At 38.6% G+C, this 18,608-nt stretch overlaps 2 protein-coding genes and 1 non-coding gene across 3 annotated transcripts; 1 reads left to right on the forward strand and 2 right to left on the reverse strand.

Annotated features, from left to right (window-relative positions):
- Nucleotides 1-358: 358 nt before the first annotated feature.
- Proc (Proctolin) lies at nt 359-7,923 on the reverse strand. Its single transcript, XM_070283336.1, has 3 exons — nt 7,672-7,923; nt 6,635-6,840; nt 359-1,937 (listed from the first exon to the last, which is right to left on the reverse strand). Exons 2-3 carry the CDS (start codon nt 6,806-6,808, stop codon nt 1,710-1,712), a joined length of 402 nt encoding a protein of 133 aa, XP_070139437.1. The 5' UTR covers nt 6,809-6,840; nt 7,672-7,923; the 3' UTR covers nt 359-1,709.
- Nucleotides 7,924-9,639: 1,716 nt separating this feature from the next.
- Nucleotides 9,640-9,710, forward strand: TRNAG-GCC (transfer RNA glycine (anticodon GCC)). The gene has a single exon. It is a non-coding gene; the product is annotated as a tRNA-Gly (tRNA).
- Nucleotides 9,711-10,890: 1,180 nt separating this feature from the next.
- On the reverse strand, nt 10,891-17,779 carry spz3 (Spaetzle domain-containing protein 3). Its single transcript, XM_017173900.2, has 5 exons — nt 16,458-17,779; nt 13,743-13,879; nt 12,687-12,811; nt 11,371-11,877; nt 10,891-11,300 (listed from the first exon to the last, which is right to left on the reverse strand). Exons 1-5 carry the CDS (start codon nt 17,404-17,406, stop codon nt 11,144-11,146), a joined length of 1,875 nt encoding a protein of 624 aa, XP_017029389.1. The 5' UTR covers nt 17,407-17,779; the 3' UTR covers nt 10,891-11,143.
- Nucleotides 17,780-18,608: the final 829 nt, after the last annotated feature.

Consider the following 18,608-nt stretch of genomic DNA (forward strand, 5'->3'; position numbering starts at 1 on the left):
ACTTAACAGATTCGAACTGACATCGGGAATGGGTTCGGTTTTTGGGTTTTTTGAATGGAAGATTTTTTGTATTGGAGATGATGCTGTGCAAGATGTGATGTGTCTTCTTTTTTTTTCTGGTGGGTGCCACTTTTCGGCGTTTAATTTGTCGAGAGTTGCACTTGAAGTACGAGAAAGTAAATTGAGATAGATGGGACTGAGACTGGGACTGGGAATGGAAGCCCTCGAGCAGATGTATCTCAGCGAGATGAATCTGAGACCGAGATAGTTGCAAGTTGCGTTACACACTCTACATGCTACATGCGTCGTTATGTAACAGGCTGAGATCCAGTTGAGATAAATAGAGTGTTGTAGATAGTTATAGTTGCATTTGAAAATGATTTTTCCTTTATTGTTTGCTTCTGCTGCGGCGGCGAATCATAAGTATAAATAACGATAACAACAATTAGATGTACATTTATATATATATATATAGTATATATGTGTATATAGTAGTTACGAATATAATAAAGTTGTATATATATATATCTGTATATCTCTGAAACTTCGTGCCATTGCGGAGGCCATCTTCTCGACTTTAGTGTGGAGGTTAGTTAGTTTGGGAGTTGTACATATAGTTTATAAATACACAACACATTTACTAAATATATATCTTCATATATATGCCCCACTTTGGCCTTGGGGGCCCATTAAAAACTCCAGTTATTATTATTGTTCATGGGGCTCCGGAGGGCTTTCGGGTCTCTTTTTCTTATTTTTTTTCTTTCTTTTTCTGTATTTCTGGGCTTTAAAATATTTACAATTGACTCTGACTCGGTTTTAATGGTAGTTTTTATTTTTATCTCTTTTTGTTGGCTGACCATTAAAAGGGGGTTACTTTTCAAGGGTTTTTTTTTTTAATGTATTTTCTTGAGGGACGGGGGGTTGCTCTACAACACATAGGTACATATACATATAGGTACAAGTTAGTTCTCTTTAATGAGTTTTTTAAAAATTATTGTTCTAGCTTAGGAACTGCCTTTTGTTGTCCTTTATAGTTTATTCAGTTTTCACGTGTCTTTATATTTTTTTTCATCAGTTTTTCCAGTTGCATTTAATAAACCATTGAGTGTGTATGGGTTTTTGGGATTGAAGGGGAAACCATGTTGTACATTATTGACTGTAAAATACACCAAAATTCTAAGAAAATAATATAACCAAAGACTATTTTATTTCATTTAAATAATAATAAAATCACTGAATTAATTTAAAAGGGTTTTTAGATTATAAAAACAAACAGAGTGTTTATCCTTTGCCTTTAAACAAGGACTTCGCAAGGGTCATTAAAGTTTTGTTTAGTCAAAAAAAGGGTCACAAGCCTTTGAAAGTGATTTCCCAGAGTGTCCTTCTACGCTCGAGACTCGTTCAAAAAGCACTTCAAAGTGATTTCCCAAAGAGAGGAGAATCCTTTGCTCCATTTATTTGTCCATTTTCACGCACTCTGCTCTTCGTCTCAATTGGATTTTAATCCTGTGAACAGCCCTTTTTTACCGTTGAGATTCACTCTCATGTCCAACATGGTTTTCACTCCCCCCCCCAAAAAAAAACACCACTTCAAGCTTTCCAGTTGCCAGTTTCCTTTGTCGCAGTTGTTGCTGCTGCTGTTGTTGTTGTTGCTGCTGCTGGGTGTGTCGTCAGGTTGTGTGTGCGTCAGGTGTGTCTTAGATGGCTTAATAACGTCCATAGTTGGGTGCAAACCGGGCACCGTCGCCGCCCAGCTCATCCAGGGCACCCATTGCGCTCAACTTTTGTAGCCAGGCGGCGTTTGAGTTGCCGTTGGACGCACGTAGATTGTTGTTGTTGTTGTTGTTACTGCCACCGTTGGCCTCATTGTGCAGACGCAGTGGGTGTTGCTGCTGCTGCTGCTGCTGCGGGTCCTCATTGCTCAACTCCAAAATCTGCAAACACACAAAACGCAAGAGGGAGAAAGAGTTAAACTCCGGAGCCGTCTGTTGTTATGGTTGTTATAATTATCGTATAGTTGCTGTTGTTAACACGACTGAGGCGACTCGGCCCCCCGCCGTCAAACAGCCGTGAGTTATTTCAAAAAAAAGAAAAAAAAAGAAGAAAATCTGTTGAAATCTTATTTATCCAACGTGGGAAGTTCGTCACAGATTTTTAGTTATCTCGCTTTTTTTCGTTAATTTTAATTTTTTGCTGCGTTTTTTTTCGTATTTTTTTGGCGCATCATTAAATCGAATGAACTTTATCTGTAACGAAGCGGCGGCGGCTGTCTGCTTCTGTTGTTTGCATGTCTTAACCCATTTGGGGCCAAGGGTCGCCAAAAAATAATAATAATATGTTTAAAGGCCTCATGGTCTAAACAATTTCAAGTGATTTTATCTTTTGGGTTAACAAAAAATTACATTTAATGCAAGACATCAGCATTAGTGAATAAAAATAATTGAAATAAGGGTCTAAAACTATTTATAAAAATTAGAAAACAAAAATAAAATAATAAAGATAATAAAATTATAATTATAATAAACAAGTATTAAGTAAAATTATAAATTATATTAAGACAAATTCGTAAAAGGTGGCTGATCACAGATTGGGTTTTTAAATTTTTTGTAGCATACTTTTTGACACAATTTTAAAGGGTTTTAAAACCATAAGTATTTTATATATGAAATATGTTCTGATATTACATACTAAGATTTTAAAATTGTTAATTTAAATAAAATTTTAACAAACTTTAGTATTATCTTTGCTTATTTTTTAAAGACTTTTTAATTTTAATACTTATATAAAATACTTTTTATTCAACTCAACATTGCAGTATAGCAAAAATTCCCATTTAAAAAGTCTAAAAAATTCAAAGAATCTATCGCCTAATATTTTGCAGTCATCCCCAAATGGGTTAAACATGTTTTCAAAGCCTTCTCCCAACTTGGCTACCGTCTTTTTTTGGGCTCCTCATCGCCGCCGCCGCTGTGAGCTCTGATGAGCTGATGAGCTGAAAATGTGTTAATGGGGGGTATTGTAGTGTAATTATCAGCCGCCAACCTCTTTTTTTTTGGGCTACCACTCTGTAATCCCTGATCTTTTGTTGCTGATGATGTGTGAACGAACAAATACAAACAACTTTGGCGGCAAATGAAGTGAAAAACCTAAAACAATTTCGCGCCAAGTAATTATTTTATTGCTAATTTTGAAGAAGAAAAAAAAAAACACACACACAAAACTGTTTGCCTCCTTTCCCTTTCCTTGACTTAAATGCCATTAATGGATGGATGCCCAAGGAAGCACTGATGATGACTCCGAAATGGTTATCGCATTGCATCTGCTTGACTCTAAGGGTTGCGGTGCTGAGGAGGGGTGGTGTCAGCTGGGCTTCAACTCCCCGTTTTCATTAAGGCCTCGTTTGGACAGTTTAATTTGAGAGTTGTCGTTAAGTGAAAAGTTATGTGATTTGTTTGTATTGCCTCAGAGTCTCCCCTTGTATTTTTTTTGACCAGGATTGGAAAGGGAGTTGGTTGGCAGATACTTTATAAATAAACAGCTGCGACTTGGGAATCTCTGGGTTGGTTTTTTTTCCTGGGGTTCGCAATATCTGTGGCTTGGAAAGGGGGCCACTTGATGAGTGGCGGTGGTGGTGGTGGATTTGTAGTCTTAGACATTTCGTGGCAAGTGGCAAAAAGAATGTTGAAAATAATTGCCATCAATTGTGGACATCAATGGCGTAATAAGAGAAGGACGAACTTTTACTTTCTTGGCCCCAGAAACTTTTTATGGCCTGGATATATAAGTAGAAAAGTATGTTTTGGATAAGGAATGTGGTGAAAAGTGATTTAGGAATATATATTATACTGATGCTTGCAGAAGAAAAGTGATAAATAAATTAATAGAATTTCAAGAATTAAAGAAAAGCTTAAAGGAAGGAAAAGACAGCCTCTTGATGCTGTAAGCCTGAACCTAAGATTTATACTGTTAAAAATGTTAAAAGAATTTCAGGAATATTTCCTTTAAATAGCTTAAATTCAAAGCCTTATTATTACCTGATTATTTTGAGTGATTTAAGCAAATTAAATTGATTTTGGGCAACTTCTCACACCCAAGCCGTATTAAATTGCCTGCCTAATGGGATTATGTTTAAAGCCATCATCCCCCCTGAATCATTGTCTCTTTATCAAATTAACATTTGTGAGCCACAGTGCTCAAGTTGAGCCTTAAATTAGTTTCAAGCCCCTTAAAATAATTATAAAGTTTGCCCACGTACCAGCAACCCTCAAGCCATGACACAATTATAATCCAATATATCTCTAATAAGTCAGGAGAGCATTATGAAATTGTCATTTTCCACAAACACACACGCACAAATTGCTTTTGGGAATTCCTTGGGGTTAGGGGTAAGGAAATGGGGGTCCTGATGTTAATGGTATATAGATAGAAAACAGGAAGGTTGTGTTGTGTCACTCTGTTGACATCCATCTCCTGCAGGAGCCTGGAAAGAAGGCAATAAGCTAAAGGCCAAGTTATGTTGTTGTTGTCTCAGGTTCAATGCATTATTGTGTGTCAAGTGCTTTCATTTCGCATTCTGTCGCTTGTCTGCCAAGTGACGTAGCCAAAGTCAACCTTCATCATCTGGCGACGACCACGTCATCGTCATTATTTGCTATTTGACATTTGATTTCCCTTTTTCTTTAGCGCTCGCTTGGTTTTACTATATTTTTCTGCTCGCTTTTTGTCAGTCCAAACATGGTCTGCTCTTGGTCTCTCGGTCTTTGGTCTTTGGTCTTTGTCTGCGTCGCACGTCAGCGACTTATCGATTTGCAGAGGGACCATGACTCAGAAACAAGAGTCTGCAAAAAAAAAAAAGAAAAAAAAGGGGTTGGAGAACTGAAAAAAAGCGTAGCCCAGCATCCTAGATTGCTAAATTCCTCAAGTCTTAGTTCAAATTGTAATTAATGTATTTTAGAGTAAGCAATTATGGTCCTTTTGACGCTTAGCCACTTCTTTTTAAATAAGTTTTTAGCAGTTCATTAACTTCTTGGGGATTACTCTCAGTTTAAAGTGAAAAACAAGAAAGAATAATGATTCTAAAGCAATTAAAAAAGTGTCTAAGAGTATGCAATGAAATATTTGCGGACCAAATTGAGCCTTTTTTCTATTTAAAGCATAATTTTGGACAGTAATTTAATTGATTTCAAATTTCTAATATTTTATTTCAAGACGTTTTAACTTTAAAAATGTTTTGAACATTTTAAAGGACTTAGTTTACTTTATTAAAAACTTTAAAAGACTTGAAACTGCATTCTCCCCTTCAAGAATATATATCTGCTACCCATGATTTCCCATAAATTTCCGCAGTGTTTCAATTATTTGCTACAGATACTCGAATCGCGATGGTAGAGCAAACAGTTGCATTTGCAGTTTTGAGCATTTTGTAGGCTGCTGACGACGCGCAGCTGCGGATTTTTCTGCACATCCACACAGCTAAGTGGGGCTTCCTCCGAGTTGGATACCCTCCTGCTGGCCCCCATACCCGGTCACCTGATTCCTACCCTCCTAGTTGAGCCGCATTTTTGTGTTTTGGTTGCGAAAAAGAACAGGAAACTGTGCCGAAAAAAAACACATTAAATAACAACAACTACGGCGGCGGCGGCGGCAAAATTGTGCAAAAGATGAGGAGCCAGCAGCAATGAGCAAGTGTTGGCCAAGTGCTGGCGATTGTAGCCGAGCAGGCTCCTCCAATAAATTTAAAAAAAATACAAAAAGAAATAAAAAAGTAAAAGAAGAGTCGAAGAGACTTGCTTGCGAAATATGTAAAAATATTTCTGAAATGGTTTTGCAGACGCATGAGAAACCACACAGCGCCAGGAGGGATGCGGTTAGCAGGAATCTGTTTGGGATCGAGGGACCTGGACCTGGACCTGTAACCTTATACCCAGACCCGATGACGTAACCTCCATTCCATTCAATTCCAAAAAAAAAAAAACAAAACACCTTAAACAAAAACACAAGAAAAGGTAGAAGAAACGCTCCGAAAAAACAAAACAACAAAAACAAGTCACAAAATAAAACCTCAATAATTGGCGACATAATTGCAACTTAATACCACGCTTTGGCTCTCTTTTCATTTAGTTAATTATATTGACAGCGCTCCAAAAAATGCCAATGCAGAAAAACGAACAACTTTGGTCCCAAAAAAAGAGATACTCATCACAACAAAAATATACACTGTCCGAATGCGCCCAGGTGATGACTTTTCACCTGCTGCGCGGCTTCATTAATGCGTGGATGATAAATGTGTACCGATTACGGCATGACTTTAACACGCTATTATTTTTCGGTTTCCAACTTTAAATCACTTGGAAAATATTTAAGAAATGTTATCCGGTTGCACTGATAAATAAGTCTTGGGGGAAAGGAAAGAAAATACATATGATCTTATTTGTAATTTTTATGGAATTGTATGCTCCTCAGCCGTTGATCTTTTCAAAAACAATATTACTTTATTGTAGGCAAAGCCTAGTTTCTTGTAAAGCCTTTAAAGCGGTCTAAACCTCAGAATTCTTACCCATCTTTGCATTTATTTTTAAATTTCCAATTTAAACTTCCCCCCTATTATTTCGCTCACTGTACCATCGCTCACCTGCAGCATCAGTTCACGCAACTTGTCCAAATCGTCGCCATGCGACCTTGTCGGCAGGTAACGGCCATCGACCAAATGCGGTGGAACGACCAGGAGCAGCACCGTCATCCAGACGAGGAGCCACCTGTGACCACTTGCTTGAGTTGCTTCCATACCCAATCCCGATCCCCTCATTATTGTCGTGTTTGTGGGCGTGGCACTTGGCACTGCAAAAGGAGACAGAGAGAGAGAATGAGACGGGAAAGGAAAGTGTGTGAATGTCAGAGAAGACAACAATTGCAGGATTGCAGGATGTGTAATTGGGATTGCATTGCCAATGGGTTTGGTGATGGCTTTTAAGGTGGGGTCGCAGTGGGAATAAATTGAATGGCAAACCAGAAATTGCCTTTAGAGTTGAGTAACAGATAAATTATTGTCTGGCTGGGATTTCGATAAATCAACGCAGGAAGGATGTTATCTTGTGTGCTGTCTCTGGGAATCTATTATAGAGCTCCAGAAGCTCTGGTCTTAATTAGTCTTGGGGAAATTATTTATGAGTCAGTTAATAGGAAGGGTTTATTTGGCTTGAATTGGTAAAGTAATTAAGTATTATTATGAATTAATGGGATTTCTTTAAACTTAAGCTCTTTTGTTTAAAGTAAATTTACTAGAACTAAAAATCTTATTAATAACCAAGGAAATTATTGATTTTAGACAATCAAGGAGTCTCTAAAATTGCTTTCTTCTTTTTATCTATTTTCTTTTCAATACTTTCTTTAAACTTCCCTATTTATTTCAACATTATTCGAGTTTATTCTATCATAATTTCATCTTGCTTAAGTGTCCCTTCCAGGAAATTTCAATTAAAAAATTGTATTCACGTTTCCCCTTGGCTCTTCGCCGTAATAATAATAAAAAACAAAGAAACTGCAGCCACTCACTTGGGTTTTGTTTACCCAATCGAAAGAGGATTACACAATGTTTCGCCAAAAATTTATGATTATGACACTGACACTGAACCACAACTGCACCTGCAGCCCACGCTAAGTGTGACTCACAGCTTGGAGTTTGAAGTGGAAACGAGTGGAGTTGTTGTCCTGGGGGTGTTGCGAGTTGTAGTTTGATGGAGATGGAGGAGTAAGGATTCCCTGTTTGTCTTCTTAACTACGTCACGTAGTCTTTGGTGTATATTTTGTTTCGGCGATTTAAGGCAACAGCGGAGAGATGTTGTGAACTAGGATAACAATGTAAGTTTAAGCCAAGCTGCGTGCCGACATTTGTATTTATAGCCAAAAATTGTGCGGCACTGGCCGAGATTTGGTCGAGATGACGCCAGGACGCCGCCTGAGTTTGTGTCCGGTCTATTCTGGCCTCGGAATGCGCTACGCCCCTACGGGGAATTCGAATTAGCCTCCGGTTTTGTTCCTCGTCCTGTCACCAAAGCCGAGAGCTCTGCGCGCGCAGCGTCGTCGTCGCCGCCGCGTGGGGAAAAGCCAACAAATGCCAGTATCATTGTCACCGCCGCACACAACACTCGTTTACATGTGGGTGTGTGTGTTGTGTGTGTGGTGTATGGAGTGCGGTGTGTGTGTGCGGTCGTGTTTGTGTGGCCTCGCATTTCTATTGTCCTGTTCTCGGGCGTCATCATCATAATACGTATACGCCCCGCACTCGCAGCATCCCAGAGGCAGCAGCACCAGCATCAGCAACTCGTCCTCATCCTGGCCACGAAATGGTTTCGCTTGGCCAACTTTCATGGTTAACTCGATGCGGGCCTTAGTGGGTTGTTCTTGTCATTGCGCTGAAATGGATTCCCTGAGGGTCTATATTGAGGGGTATATTGGTAATGGAAATGATCTTTGGTTTTTTTCGTTTAATAGAAAGAGTTTTGGTACTCTTTTTTTTAAATAGTTTTGGGGTTAATTAATCAATTTTTAATATAGTTTATATGGCAAAAAGCTGTGTTCTCGGAGTACTACAGAAATACTTAAAGCCATTTCCTAGTTCTAATTCTAGTTTTCTAAATTTTAATTGCATACTTTTGGACAGCTGTTAAAGAGGCTTTAAACACAATTCAGTTTTCTCATGTTTTAAAATTTTTTATAAATTATCTAAAACTGTTTTCTCATATTTACCACTAAATCTGTAATATTTACATTATAAATACTGGGTATCAGTCCGTTGAAAAAAGTTCATTATCCCATGGGAACTTGTTGTTACTGCTGTTTGCGGCTGCTGTTGACGCTGCTGTCGTCGTCATGGCTGCAATTGTTGACATTGCGGTCGTCAATAAATGCTCCCAGACCCAGACCCCCAGTGCCATTATACAGCTTCGGTTAACTGGAGACCAGCGCAGTCAATTGTTATTGGTTGGTCCACTCCAGTACACTGGGGCTCCAGCTCTGGCCTGGTTCTGACTTTGACTCTGACTCTAACTCTGGCTAACTTGCGGTGTCTGCGGTGAAATGTACCCATTTGTATACCATGCACGACGATAGACCGAAATTTTTGATATAGCGCAGTTTTGTGTAGCCATTGCTGTGATTGAATACGTGACGGGCATGGGGAAGTGAGGAGACCAGTTTCGGTCCTCGGGGCAAGGGTTTTTTTTTACGACACCCAAAAAACTCGATGGGGAATACTAGTAGCAAATATGAACATTCATACACACACATTCCTTGGGCTTCCCCCTGGCTCTCACTGGTTTATTTATGACCCTGTGGCATATAAACGCTTTATGAAACCCAAAATTGTTGATGCCCATTGCGTTCTGGTTATGAAAACTTTGGAAAAGAAAAAAAAGGAGAATAAGAAAAAAAGAATAAGAAAAACAATTACTCAAAAAAAGAGGAAAATAATCAATGTTGGTCCTCAGTGGGAGTTGAACCCGCGACATATGTTGGATGCAAATTAAATCTGCGCTGCCTTGCCCTAGGCCGAAAGCTCTCCAAAGCTCTTTTCTTGTTTCTCCAAGATATTTCTCCAAAATCTACACTTGGACGTTGTTTGTTGAGCTTCATCAACAAGCATCGGTGGTTCAGTGGTAGAATGCTCGCCTGCCACGCGGGCGGCCCGGGTTCGATTCCCGGCCGATGCAAATTACTTTTTTAAATTATTTATTTAATTTTTTTATGTTGGCTATTTCTTGCATTTGTTTGTTTGCTTTGCTTGTTAACCGAGACAGTCGGATTTTAGCAACTTCATTGTTGAAATTTATCAAAATGTCAATAATTGCCTGTTTTGGGGGGTTTCCCCACCGCTGGTCATATGCCAATTCTAATAAATCATGGGATTTCGTTATTTTGTACATTTTGTGTTAGGATCAGAGATTTCATCAATTGTTTCTGATTTTTATCATTTTACATTTCGACTACTGTGTATTTTGAGGGAGGTCATAACACTACATCTAGTGTTTCTTTATATTTTGATTTTTTAATAGAAGGAAATGGGTTTAAAAATATTGAAATATTATTATATATTATTATATGATATCAAAATAATGTCATTTAATTATTTTGCTTCCTTTTTGGATTATATTGGTTGGATATATCACACTGAATATCGATTTACCGCATAAATTCATAAATCGCAATGACAAAATATCTAGTTTTGCTTTAAATATTGATACAGTATAGCTATAAACTATATTTTCTGTTATCCCTTGCATAAATTTCTGCTTTATTATTATGCAAAATAGTTACTCCTTAAGAAAAATTATTAAATGCTTCTAAATACACTTCTTCAGTTTCTTCTAAATGATAAATAAACCTAAACGTTTCCAACCAATAAATGACTCGATTTAGCATAGTTTTAATGAAGTGCAGATTTTAGTAATACGACCTTGTCTCGACTGCGATAATTAAAAGGTGTACCACATTAAGTCAAGACAACAATTTAAGCGCCCATCAACGAATTAGCCCAAATTAATGGTTTCCTAATCGAATTGACTGCACCCATTAAAAGGTAAATTCCTAATGGTTTTAGCCTAAATATATATTCCAAATTGGTTATTTATATCAGACAGTTATTAATTTCATCAATATTCACTTGTTTCTTAAATATATTTTGTAGTTTGTAGGAAAGTTACCTAGTTTTCAAGTGACTGGAAGGGCCCAGACTGTTCTTAGTTATTAAACATATGCTAATTGATTTGTTAAACCCAAAAATTTCGTATACGATATTTGCATAGACTTTATTCACTTGATTCGTTTTTACAATTACGTTTACAATTACAATTAGAATTACAATTACATTTACAGTACAACAAAACAAATGGAGGTTGAGTTATATCGCATTTTGATGGAGGGACATGGCTCGTATTAAAACCTTAGGTAATTTATGCTGAATCGATCTTAACTAGAGCTACCAATTAGGTTTTTACGTAAGGTCTACCTTAACAACAACTAAAATACATTCAGTGGCATTCTACCTACGATTATACTTGTCTCAATTACATTTATCAACTGATATATGATATGCTTCATATTATATATTATATTGTTAATTGCTCAGAGTCAGGAGAGGCGATATCTAGGGATTACATCTACAGACACAGCACGAAGGAAACAGGAACCAATCCATAAAAATGCCCTTGCAATCGTTATCGGGATCATAGGCGAGCAATCGATGCCATTTGTATTTTTGCTCGCAACCACATTCACCCTCGCAACGGGGGGTTTGGGTATTACTACAAAATAATGAGAAATTAATTATTATTTTGGTAAATAACACAAATAACACTAGTATATCCCACTCACCTGCACACCTCCTGATGGATGGCTTGCTCAAAGTGCTGTGTATTCACAATGGCTCGGATTTTTCCCGCCGAATTCGATGCCCAATATGGGGTCACAATTTCTATTTTCGATTCGCAGGCATCAAGTCTTCCAGTACCAGAATTTCCATTCCCATTGCCGGCAGGAGTTCTATTGGCATTGCTATTCCCACTTGAGCCACCACCTCCTCCGGCTGCTGCTCCATTGCCTCGATTGCGACTTCCTCCAGCGGCTGCTTGTCGCTTTTTCCGTAGTTGGCCAAAGTAACTATCGCCAGCTTCCACTGGGGCTTCCCCAGCATTGGCGGCAAAGGCTCCAGGCGGTATAAATATATCCGGTTCATCGATGAACCGACGCTTTCGCACCTTGGCCTGCTGCTGACGACTTCCTCCTCCGCCGCCGCCAGGTCCTTCCATATTCATCTCGAAGTCCCCATACATCCTTCGCATCAGAGCCTTGTTGTCGTCTATGAAACGTTCGATTTTTTCACTGAAATTTAAAGGAATATTATTAGTTAATTATTATTATTATTTAATTATTAAAAATGTATACAGAAACAAAACATAGTTTTTATTTACCAACACTTTATATACTTTTACTATAGGATTCGAATTATATGGATTATTTTCACTACTTCGAATTTTAAAATTAATTGTTACATTAAAGCAATTAATCAATAATTCAAAATCCATAACAAAGTATTTATAAAATTACGATAAATAATAAAACAAAAATACATTTTAAGTTAATAAAAAATATATATATCAGAGCGATCGATCTTGAAAATCCGATAATGAAGTGGCAAAAATAAATTATAGGGGGAAACCAAAAAGGTGATAAGATAAGGTCAGCAAATTGACTCTATAGAGTATTTATATCACTCCATATATTCATTAAGCGAATTGATTAAGAAATTGAATTAATCAATTAATAAAAGCCCTCTATAATGGATAACTTTCCATGTTAATGACCTCTCTGTTATTAAATGGTTTCTAGCCATAAAAGTGAGACTTTTTCAGCCCAATGATGAAATTCATGGCAGTTTGACGCGCCTATGCTAATGAGAACCTCTAACTATGTCAGCTCTAGAACAGTCATCCGGATTAAATGTGATTCAGTTCAGCTTCTTTTTTTGGCGAATAAAGAAAAACCGCAGAAAAGCTAACATCCTTGACTTAATCAAGAGAACATATACTCTTAAAATATCATTTAGGTTTATGAGTATTTTCAAGGGAAATACCATTTCCATTTGGAATTTCCTAGAACCAAGAAAAAACTTAGAACAATCGGATACTTACATGGGATAACTATTTCCGGCCGTGGGACAAAACAGCTGATGATATCGCTTAATGCATGGCACTCCCTTGATGACATCGCCCCTCACATCCAAGCCCAAAGCCACCGACAAAGCCGTCCACCAGATCTATATAGAAAAACGATTAATATATATACATATATGTATTTACGCAGCATTGAGGAAGGCACAAGGTACTGAGATTAAGATTGATTTCGGAACCATAACAAATTATGGCCGGGGTGTGAAAATGACTCAAGTGAGCCATAAACATAAAAGTTCGTTTTATATCTCAAAAAAAAAAAATTCGAGGAGGTTAGCGGCGGGTATATAGAAGGTGGATTTTTGTTGGGATTAAGCTCGAGTTTGCCGCGCCATGCGCCGATTTCCAATCTCAACACAATCTCTCTCCTCGCTCTTCTTTCGCCGTCGTCATCAACATCATCACACCTCTTAATAAAACGAACTCGCACGACCTTCGTGCGCAAAAAACAAAAAGCTCAACAAAATAAAATAAAATAAAACCCCAAATGAAACACAAAATCGTCAAAGTTATTTCCGCAAAATGAGCAAACTCGATCGATATCGAGAGTACACTGTTGCAAAATATAAAGAAAACTAGAACTAAGTGGGGGAACAGATATTTTTTAAAAAAGTTTAGAGACTGCAAACTTGAGAATTATAAGATATAGTTCAAGTTGCATATATTTTTGACTTGGAAAAATTATTTATTTAAATTCTTTCTAATTTAAACTCCTCTAAAAAATGTTTTACAGTAAGAGTAACAATTACACATTCAAGAAAAACATTTCTATTCCTGATTAAAAATTAAATAGGCAAACGGACATTATAATACTTTTGATATAAAAATTTCAATTTTAATTATTTAATATTGTAATAATTTATTTACCAGCCCTACCTTTCTAAGAAGTACAAAAATTCTTTTCCGTAAACCCCAATTTGAAGTTGTTTTTCTCTCAGTGTGTCAATTAAACTGCGCGCGTGCCCAGTACCCCATAGTGTTCCCTTACCGCCCACATTCTTTTCTACCCGTACTTACCGGAATCTGGAGAAACGATCCGTTGTTGAGCTTGGGATAGGAAAATAGAGGCACCACCGGCACCGTGCCGTTCTTCAGGTAGATCGGTCCCTGGATGGGCGTCACCGTTGGCATCTGATTGTTATTATTCGCCTTATCTGCGAATGGAATGCAAATAAGGTTCGAAAATTAAGTGGAAATCGAAATCAACGAAAATTGAAATTGAAATTGGAGTGGTTTTTAAATGGCCGCGGTGGCAGTCTGATATCTTGCGCTGATTCATGGCAAGGACAGGGACAGGGACAGGGCCCGGCGCGTTGTCACTGCATTAATCAGGCTGGTTAAACCCAAAAGAGCTGCAAGTGCATAGTCCCGGGGTCGGAGACGGAGATCAGTGTCTGCATACAAAATGCAGTTGCAGTTGACACTTGCATGTACGAAGTATAAATTTCATGTCTGCCTGGCATTTGTAATGCCCAGATCCGGATCTTGGGCAGGCACAGGCTGGCGGCAGACAGAAAACTTTCCCTTTTAATAATACTGCAGGATGCAAAACGGGTTGGAGAATGTACGAAAAAACCAAAGGAAGGGAGCAGTCATACAGTTAAAAAATATGCATTTTCGAAAATAGCTTTCCTTGAAATTGGTATTAATTCTGTTAAAAATTTGAAGAACAGTAAAAGTGTAGAATCTTATGATCACTTAGGTAAGCTTTATGAGAACATTATTTTTGCAAAGTTTATGAGAAGCACCGAGGTTGGCTCTATTAAGAACACTTGTAGACAAGCTCTATGAGAAACGCAGAGGAAGGCTCTCTTCAGAAAAATGTTCTAAAAGATCCGAAAAAGGTTCACTTAAGAACACTTTATGAGAATCGGCGAGGAAGGCTTACTTAAGTAAATTCTATGAGAAGCGCAGAGGAAGGCTGTCTTAAGAAAATATTTTAAGAGCGCCAAGGAAGTCTCACTTAAGTACACTCTCTTATGAAGGATATTATTTGAAAGCCATGAACTCTTGTTATGTTGAATAAAAGATTCAAATTATCTTAAGAACAATTCAAACTTATATGTATATAAATAATTAATTACTAAATTGGCCAAATATCTATTAAAATATGTGAAACAAAACTCAATTAAACAAGTAAAAAAAAATCTATAAGAACTCTATCATTTTGTTCATTGCACTTCATCATATTTAAGTTTTAATTTTATATATTTTAATTTTTTTTAACCCATATCTAACCTCTTATTTTTCCCTGTGCATCACGAAATCATGTCACTTTTCAGTTAATGAGAAATTCCTTTGGGCATGTTATGAAATAGATTCTTTGTGTTTCTGTGCACTCTGATCTTCCGTTGAGATGGCTTCTTTCATGATACATATCTATATTATTTTTTCTGCCTGCACAAAGGTGGAAAACCCAGTGTGTTGATGAGTACTCGAAGGCAGCAGAGCAGCAGCCCCAAACTCGTATGCTGTGTGACTTTGGGTCTTGCGTGCCTGCGCAAGTCTTCTTCATATATGAGAGCTGGTTCATGAGCATGTTTTTTTTCTTTTTTTATTTTCTGGGGGGGATTGAAACGCGACTTCTTCTTGCATAATAGCCCCGTAACCGAGTTGAGTACTTGAGGTCTGAAGACTGAAGTCTGAAGTCTGGGCAGGTTGCTGGCTGGCTGGCTAATGCCTCGCAAGATTGAGATGAAGGTGGAGATGTGAGATAGCGATGGAGATGGAGTGGCAGTAACAAAGAGGCGCCACAAGCTTTGGCCGAAAGTGAAATATCCAAAAAAGTGAAGCTGACAGTTTTTCCATGAGGACAACAAGGGCAGATATAGAGATACAGATACGTAGATGGATGCTCGAATAGATGGATACAGATACACCCCGGCGTACCATACATAAATCGTGATGCGTGTTAGTTACTATAAAAGTCAAACACTGGCCATTACTGTCTCGAAAGTGACCTTGCCAGATCGGTTTGTAGACCTTTGACCTTGTCGCTAACGCCGATCCGTTCGCTTGTGTCTAAGCTCGCTTGTGTTTACCCCACCAAGCCCCCGCTATTTGTTATAGTTGCTTATAGTCGCTTCTCCTTCTACTCCTCCTCCAACTCCTCCTCCTCCCTCGATCTGTTGGAGAAGTTGCTCCCAATTGGAAAGACACACAGAGACAAGAAACAATTAACATGACTTTCGGTCGTGTGCAGACGTGGGACTCTTTTGCGGGGCTTATCACCCAGTGGATCTACACTACACATGCTCCAAATACTTGTTATTATTTTAACAATTAAAGACTCAACACCAACATTTTTTTTTTTATTTGTTAAAAATACTTAGATTGTCATTGGATGAATGAAATAAGGAAATGATTATTGGTATGGAATGTTTGCTTTGAAGAATTATACGAGGAGATCGGACAGGAATTCCCGGCTTTCGAAGAGAATTGAGGAAGTAATTCTTGACGCTCTTGAACTGGATTTTTGGTTGGTTATTTGACTATTAAATTTTGGTAATTAGCATCAGCAGAAATGGTTTCTTGGGGTAGTGCAAATATCCAAAAAGAATGGCTAAGAATGAAGTAGAAAATAATTCTAAGGAATGAAAACAAGGATAAGTTCTACATTCGATCGTGGATACACATTTTTATATATTTTCTAAATTTATATATTTAAAAGCAAAATTATAATCTGCTAGAACCATTCTAAACCTAAGCTACAATCTTTATTTTATAACTCACCCTTCTCCTGACCCTCATAGTACTGGCCCTCCTCTCCATCCTCCTCCTCCTCGTCCTCCTCTTCGCCCTCCTCTACATCATAGTCGAGCACTGCGTGCACCTGAGTCCTGGAACCCTGCCCGGCCTGAACCCTCGTAAAGCCCGGCGCCCTTTCTGGATAATTATCGGGCGGAGCAACGCCATAGGTCTGGGCAGGTTGAGCCTCCGGCTTGGCCTGCCTAGAGCGCTGGGTATCCCGCGGTGGGGGTGGAGCAGGTGGTGGCTGTTGGAGCTGCGGTTGCGGTGGTTGCTGCTGTTGCGGTTGCCTGCTGCCAAAGCTGGTAATACTAAAGCTGCCAGTGTTCTTGGTGAAAGTGGCACTGGCACTGCCATGGGCATTGAAGAACTGCTTCTGCTGTGGCTGCTGCTGCTGCTGCGGTTGTTGTCCTGGCTGCTGTCCCGGAAACCGCGAGTAGGAGCCCTCCGCTGGACCTCGGGTTTGCGTTGTCAGCTGAATGGAGCTCTGGCCCGAGGCACTGCTCGCTCTAGAGCTAGAACTCTGGAAGGATACGCTGTTTTCCTGCTGATCCTGCTGCTGCTGTTGGACCTGCTGCACCTGCTGGACCTGTTGCACCTGCTGCTGGATGTGATAAACCGAATTCCGGACAGAATTTGGTGCCGTGGGCGGCAAATAAGCATTATTATTCTGCTTCCGGCGACCGCCAGTATTCTGATATTGATAACCCCCCACAGATTGTGGTGGAGCATAGGGATTGTTCTTGTAAAACTCCGGATTGTTGTCAGCCGGAGACTGCTGCTGCTGGGGATGCTGCTGCTGATGATCCGCCGGCGAGTACAGCAGATTATTTGTATTGCTGGCCAACTGATGGATCGGATGCTGGGGCGCCAAGGTGACACCCCATGGCTGGCCCAGGGCACCGAAAGGCAGCGAGAAATTGGTCAGAGCCATGGAAGGAAGGGTGGGGCGTAGCTCTCAGCGATCAATGATTTAACGAAAGACTCAGGCCACGAACTCGATTTGGACGCGCATGCGACATCATCTAGAACAGATATCTTTCCAGGCAGCGCGCACGGAAATTGATGGGCGCTCGCTCTCGAAATTGATTTATGCAAAAATAACAAATCAGTCAGAGATCCGCTCACTAGCTCACTGGCACACACACACACTGGGCACTCGGCACTCCGCACTCCAAACACAACAACACACACAGGCAGCTACATAAGCTAGATATATACGGATATATATGGATATATGTGCAAACGATGTTGTTGCTATTAAATAACTTAAGCTCCGCGTGCGTCGTCGTGCTAAAAAAACCATTCACGACAAGCTGACAATCGAGACTGAGCGCCCGTTCTCGTGGCGTGCGCCTTAAAAAAAACTAAAAAAAAAGCGCAAAAAAAAAAAAACACCTTAACTTAACTTAATGGCTTGGAAAATGTTTCAACTCTCGAAATCTCAAAAAAATCTCCGCAAGACTTGAAACATTGCGCTCAGAGTGCTCAGAGCTGGGATCTGAGAGTTCCCTTCGATCTCTGAATCTTTAAGAGCGCGGCGAGCGCTTTATTATCTTTCGATTTTTTCTGCTTTGGCAAAACGAAAAATAAAACAAAACCGGAAAATAATCGATACAAAATCGAACGAAGTAACAATGCTCTTTATATGAGTTTCTTCTTCTTGTAAGCGGTTTAATATTTATAAAAATTTTGGGAATAAAAATTTATAAATTGAATATAGATTAAAATCTGCAGAATATTTAAGTAGATAAATCATTTTCTAAAAGATAAGTAAGGTATTAATATTTCTCTTTAGAGTAATTTTTTAAATAACTAAGCTTGAAGATCATTTCTAGATTTCTTTTTTTAGTTTTTTAAACCTCTTGAGTGAGTTTCTCGACTTGCATCAATTAGTGCACATAATTAAAACACTATAAATTTATTCAGTGAATGATAGATTAACCCCAAAAATAATACATTTAATTTATGTATTTTGTTTAAAAAAAACGTATGTGAGGGATTTCCTTGTATAGTGAATGTAAAGTTGTTGACAGCTGCTGCTGTTGGCTGCATATCTTAATTGTATTCAGGTCTTTTATATTACTTTTGTGGCTTTTAATGTTTTGATTAAAATAAAGAGGAGTTTTTTTTTAT

Source organism: Drosophila kikkawai, chromosome 2L, assembly GCF_030179895.1.
Source record: "Drosophila kikkawai strain 14028-0561.14 chromosome 2L, DkikHiC1v2, whole genome shotgun sequence".
NCBI lineage: Eukaryota > Metazoa > Arthropoda > Insecta > Diptera > Drosophilidae > Drosophila > Drosophila kikkawai.

Coding starts and splice junctions, on each gene's coding strand:
- Proc (XM_070283336.1), bottom strand. CDS start 6,808: ATGAGGGGATCGGGATTGGGTATGGAAGCAACTCAAGCAAGTGGTCAC. Junction 1,938..6,634: donor TGCGTGAACTGATGCTGCAG/GTGAGCGATGGT, acceptor GTGTGTTTGCAG/ATTTTGGAGTTGAGCAATGA.
- spz3 (XM_017173900.2), bottom strand. CDS start 17,406: ATGGCTCTGACCAATTTCTCGCTGCCTTTCGGTGCCCTGGGCCAGCCA. Junction 12,812..13,742: donor GATCGTTTCTCCAGATTCCG/GTAAGTACGGGT, acceptor TTTTCTATATAG/ATCTGGTGGACGGCTTTGTC. Junction 11,878..12,686: donor GCCGGAAATAGTTATCCCAT/GTAAGTATCCGA, acceptor TTTAAATTTCAG/TGAAAAAATCGAACGTTTCA.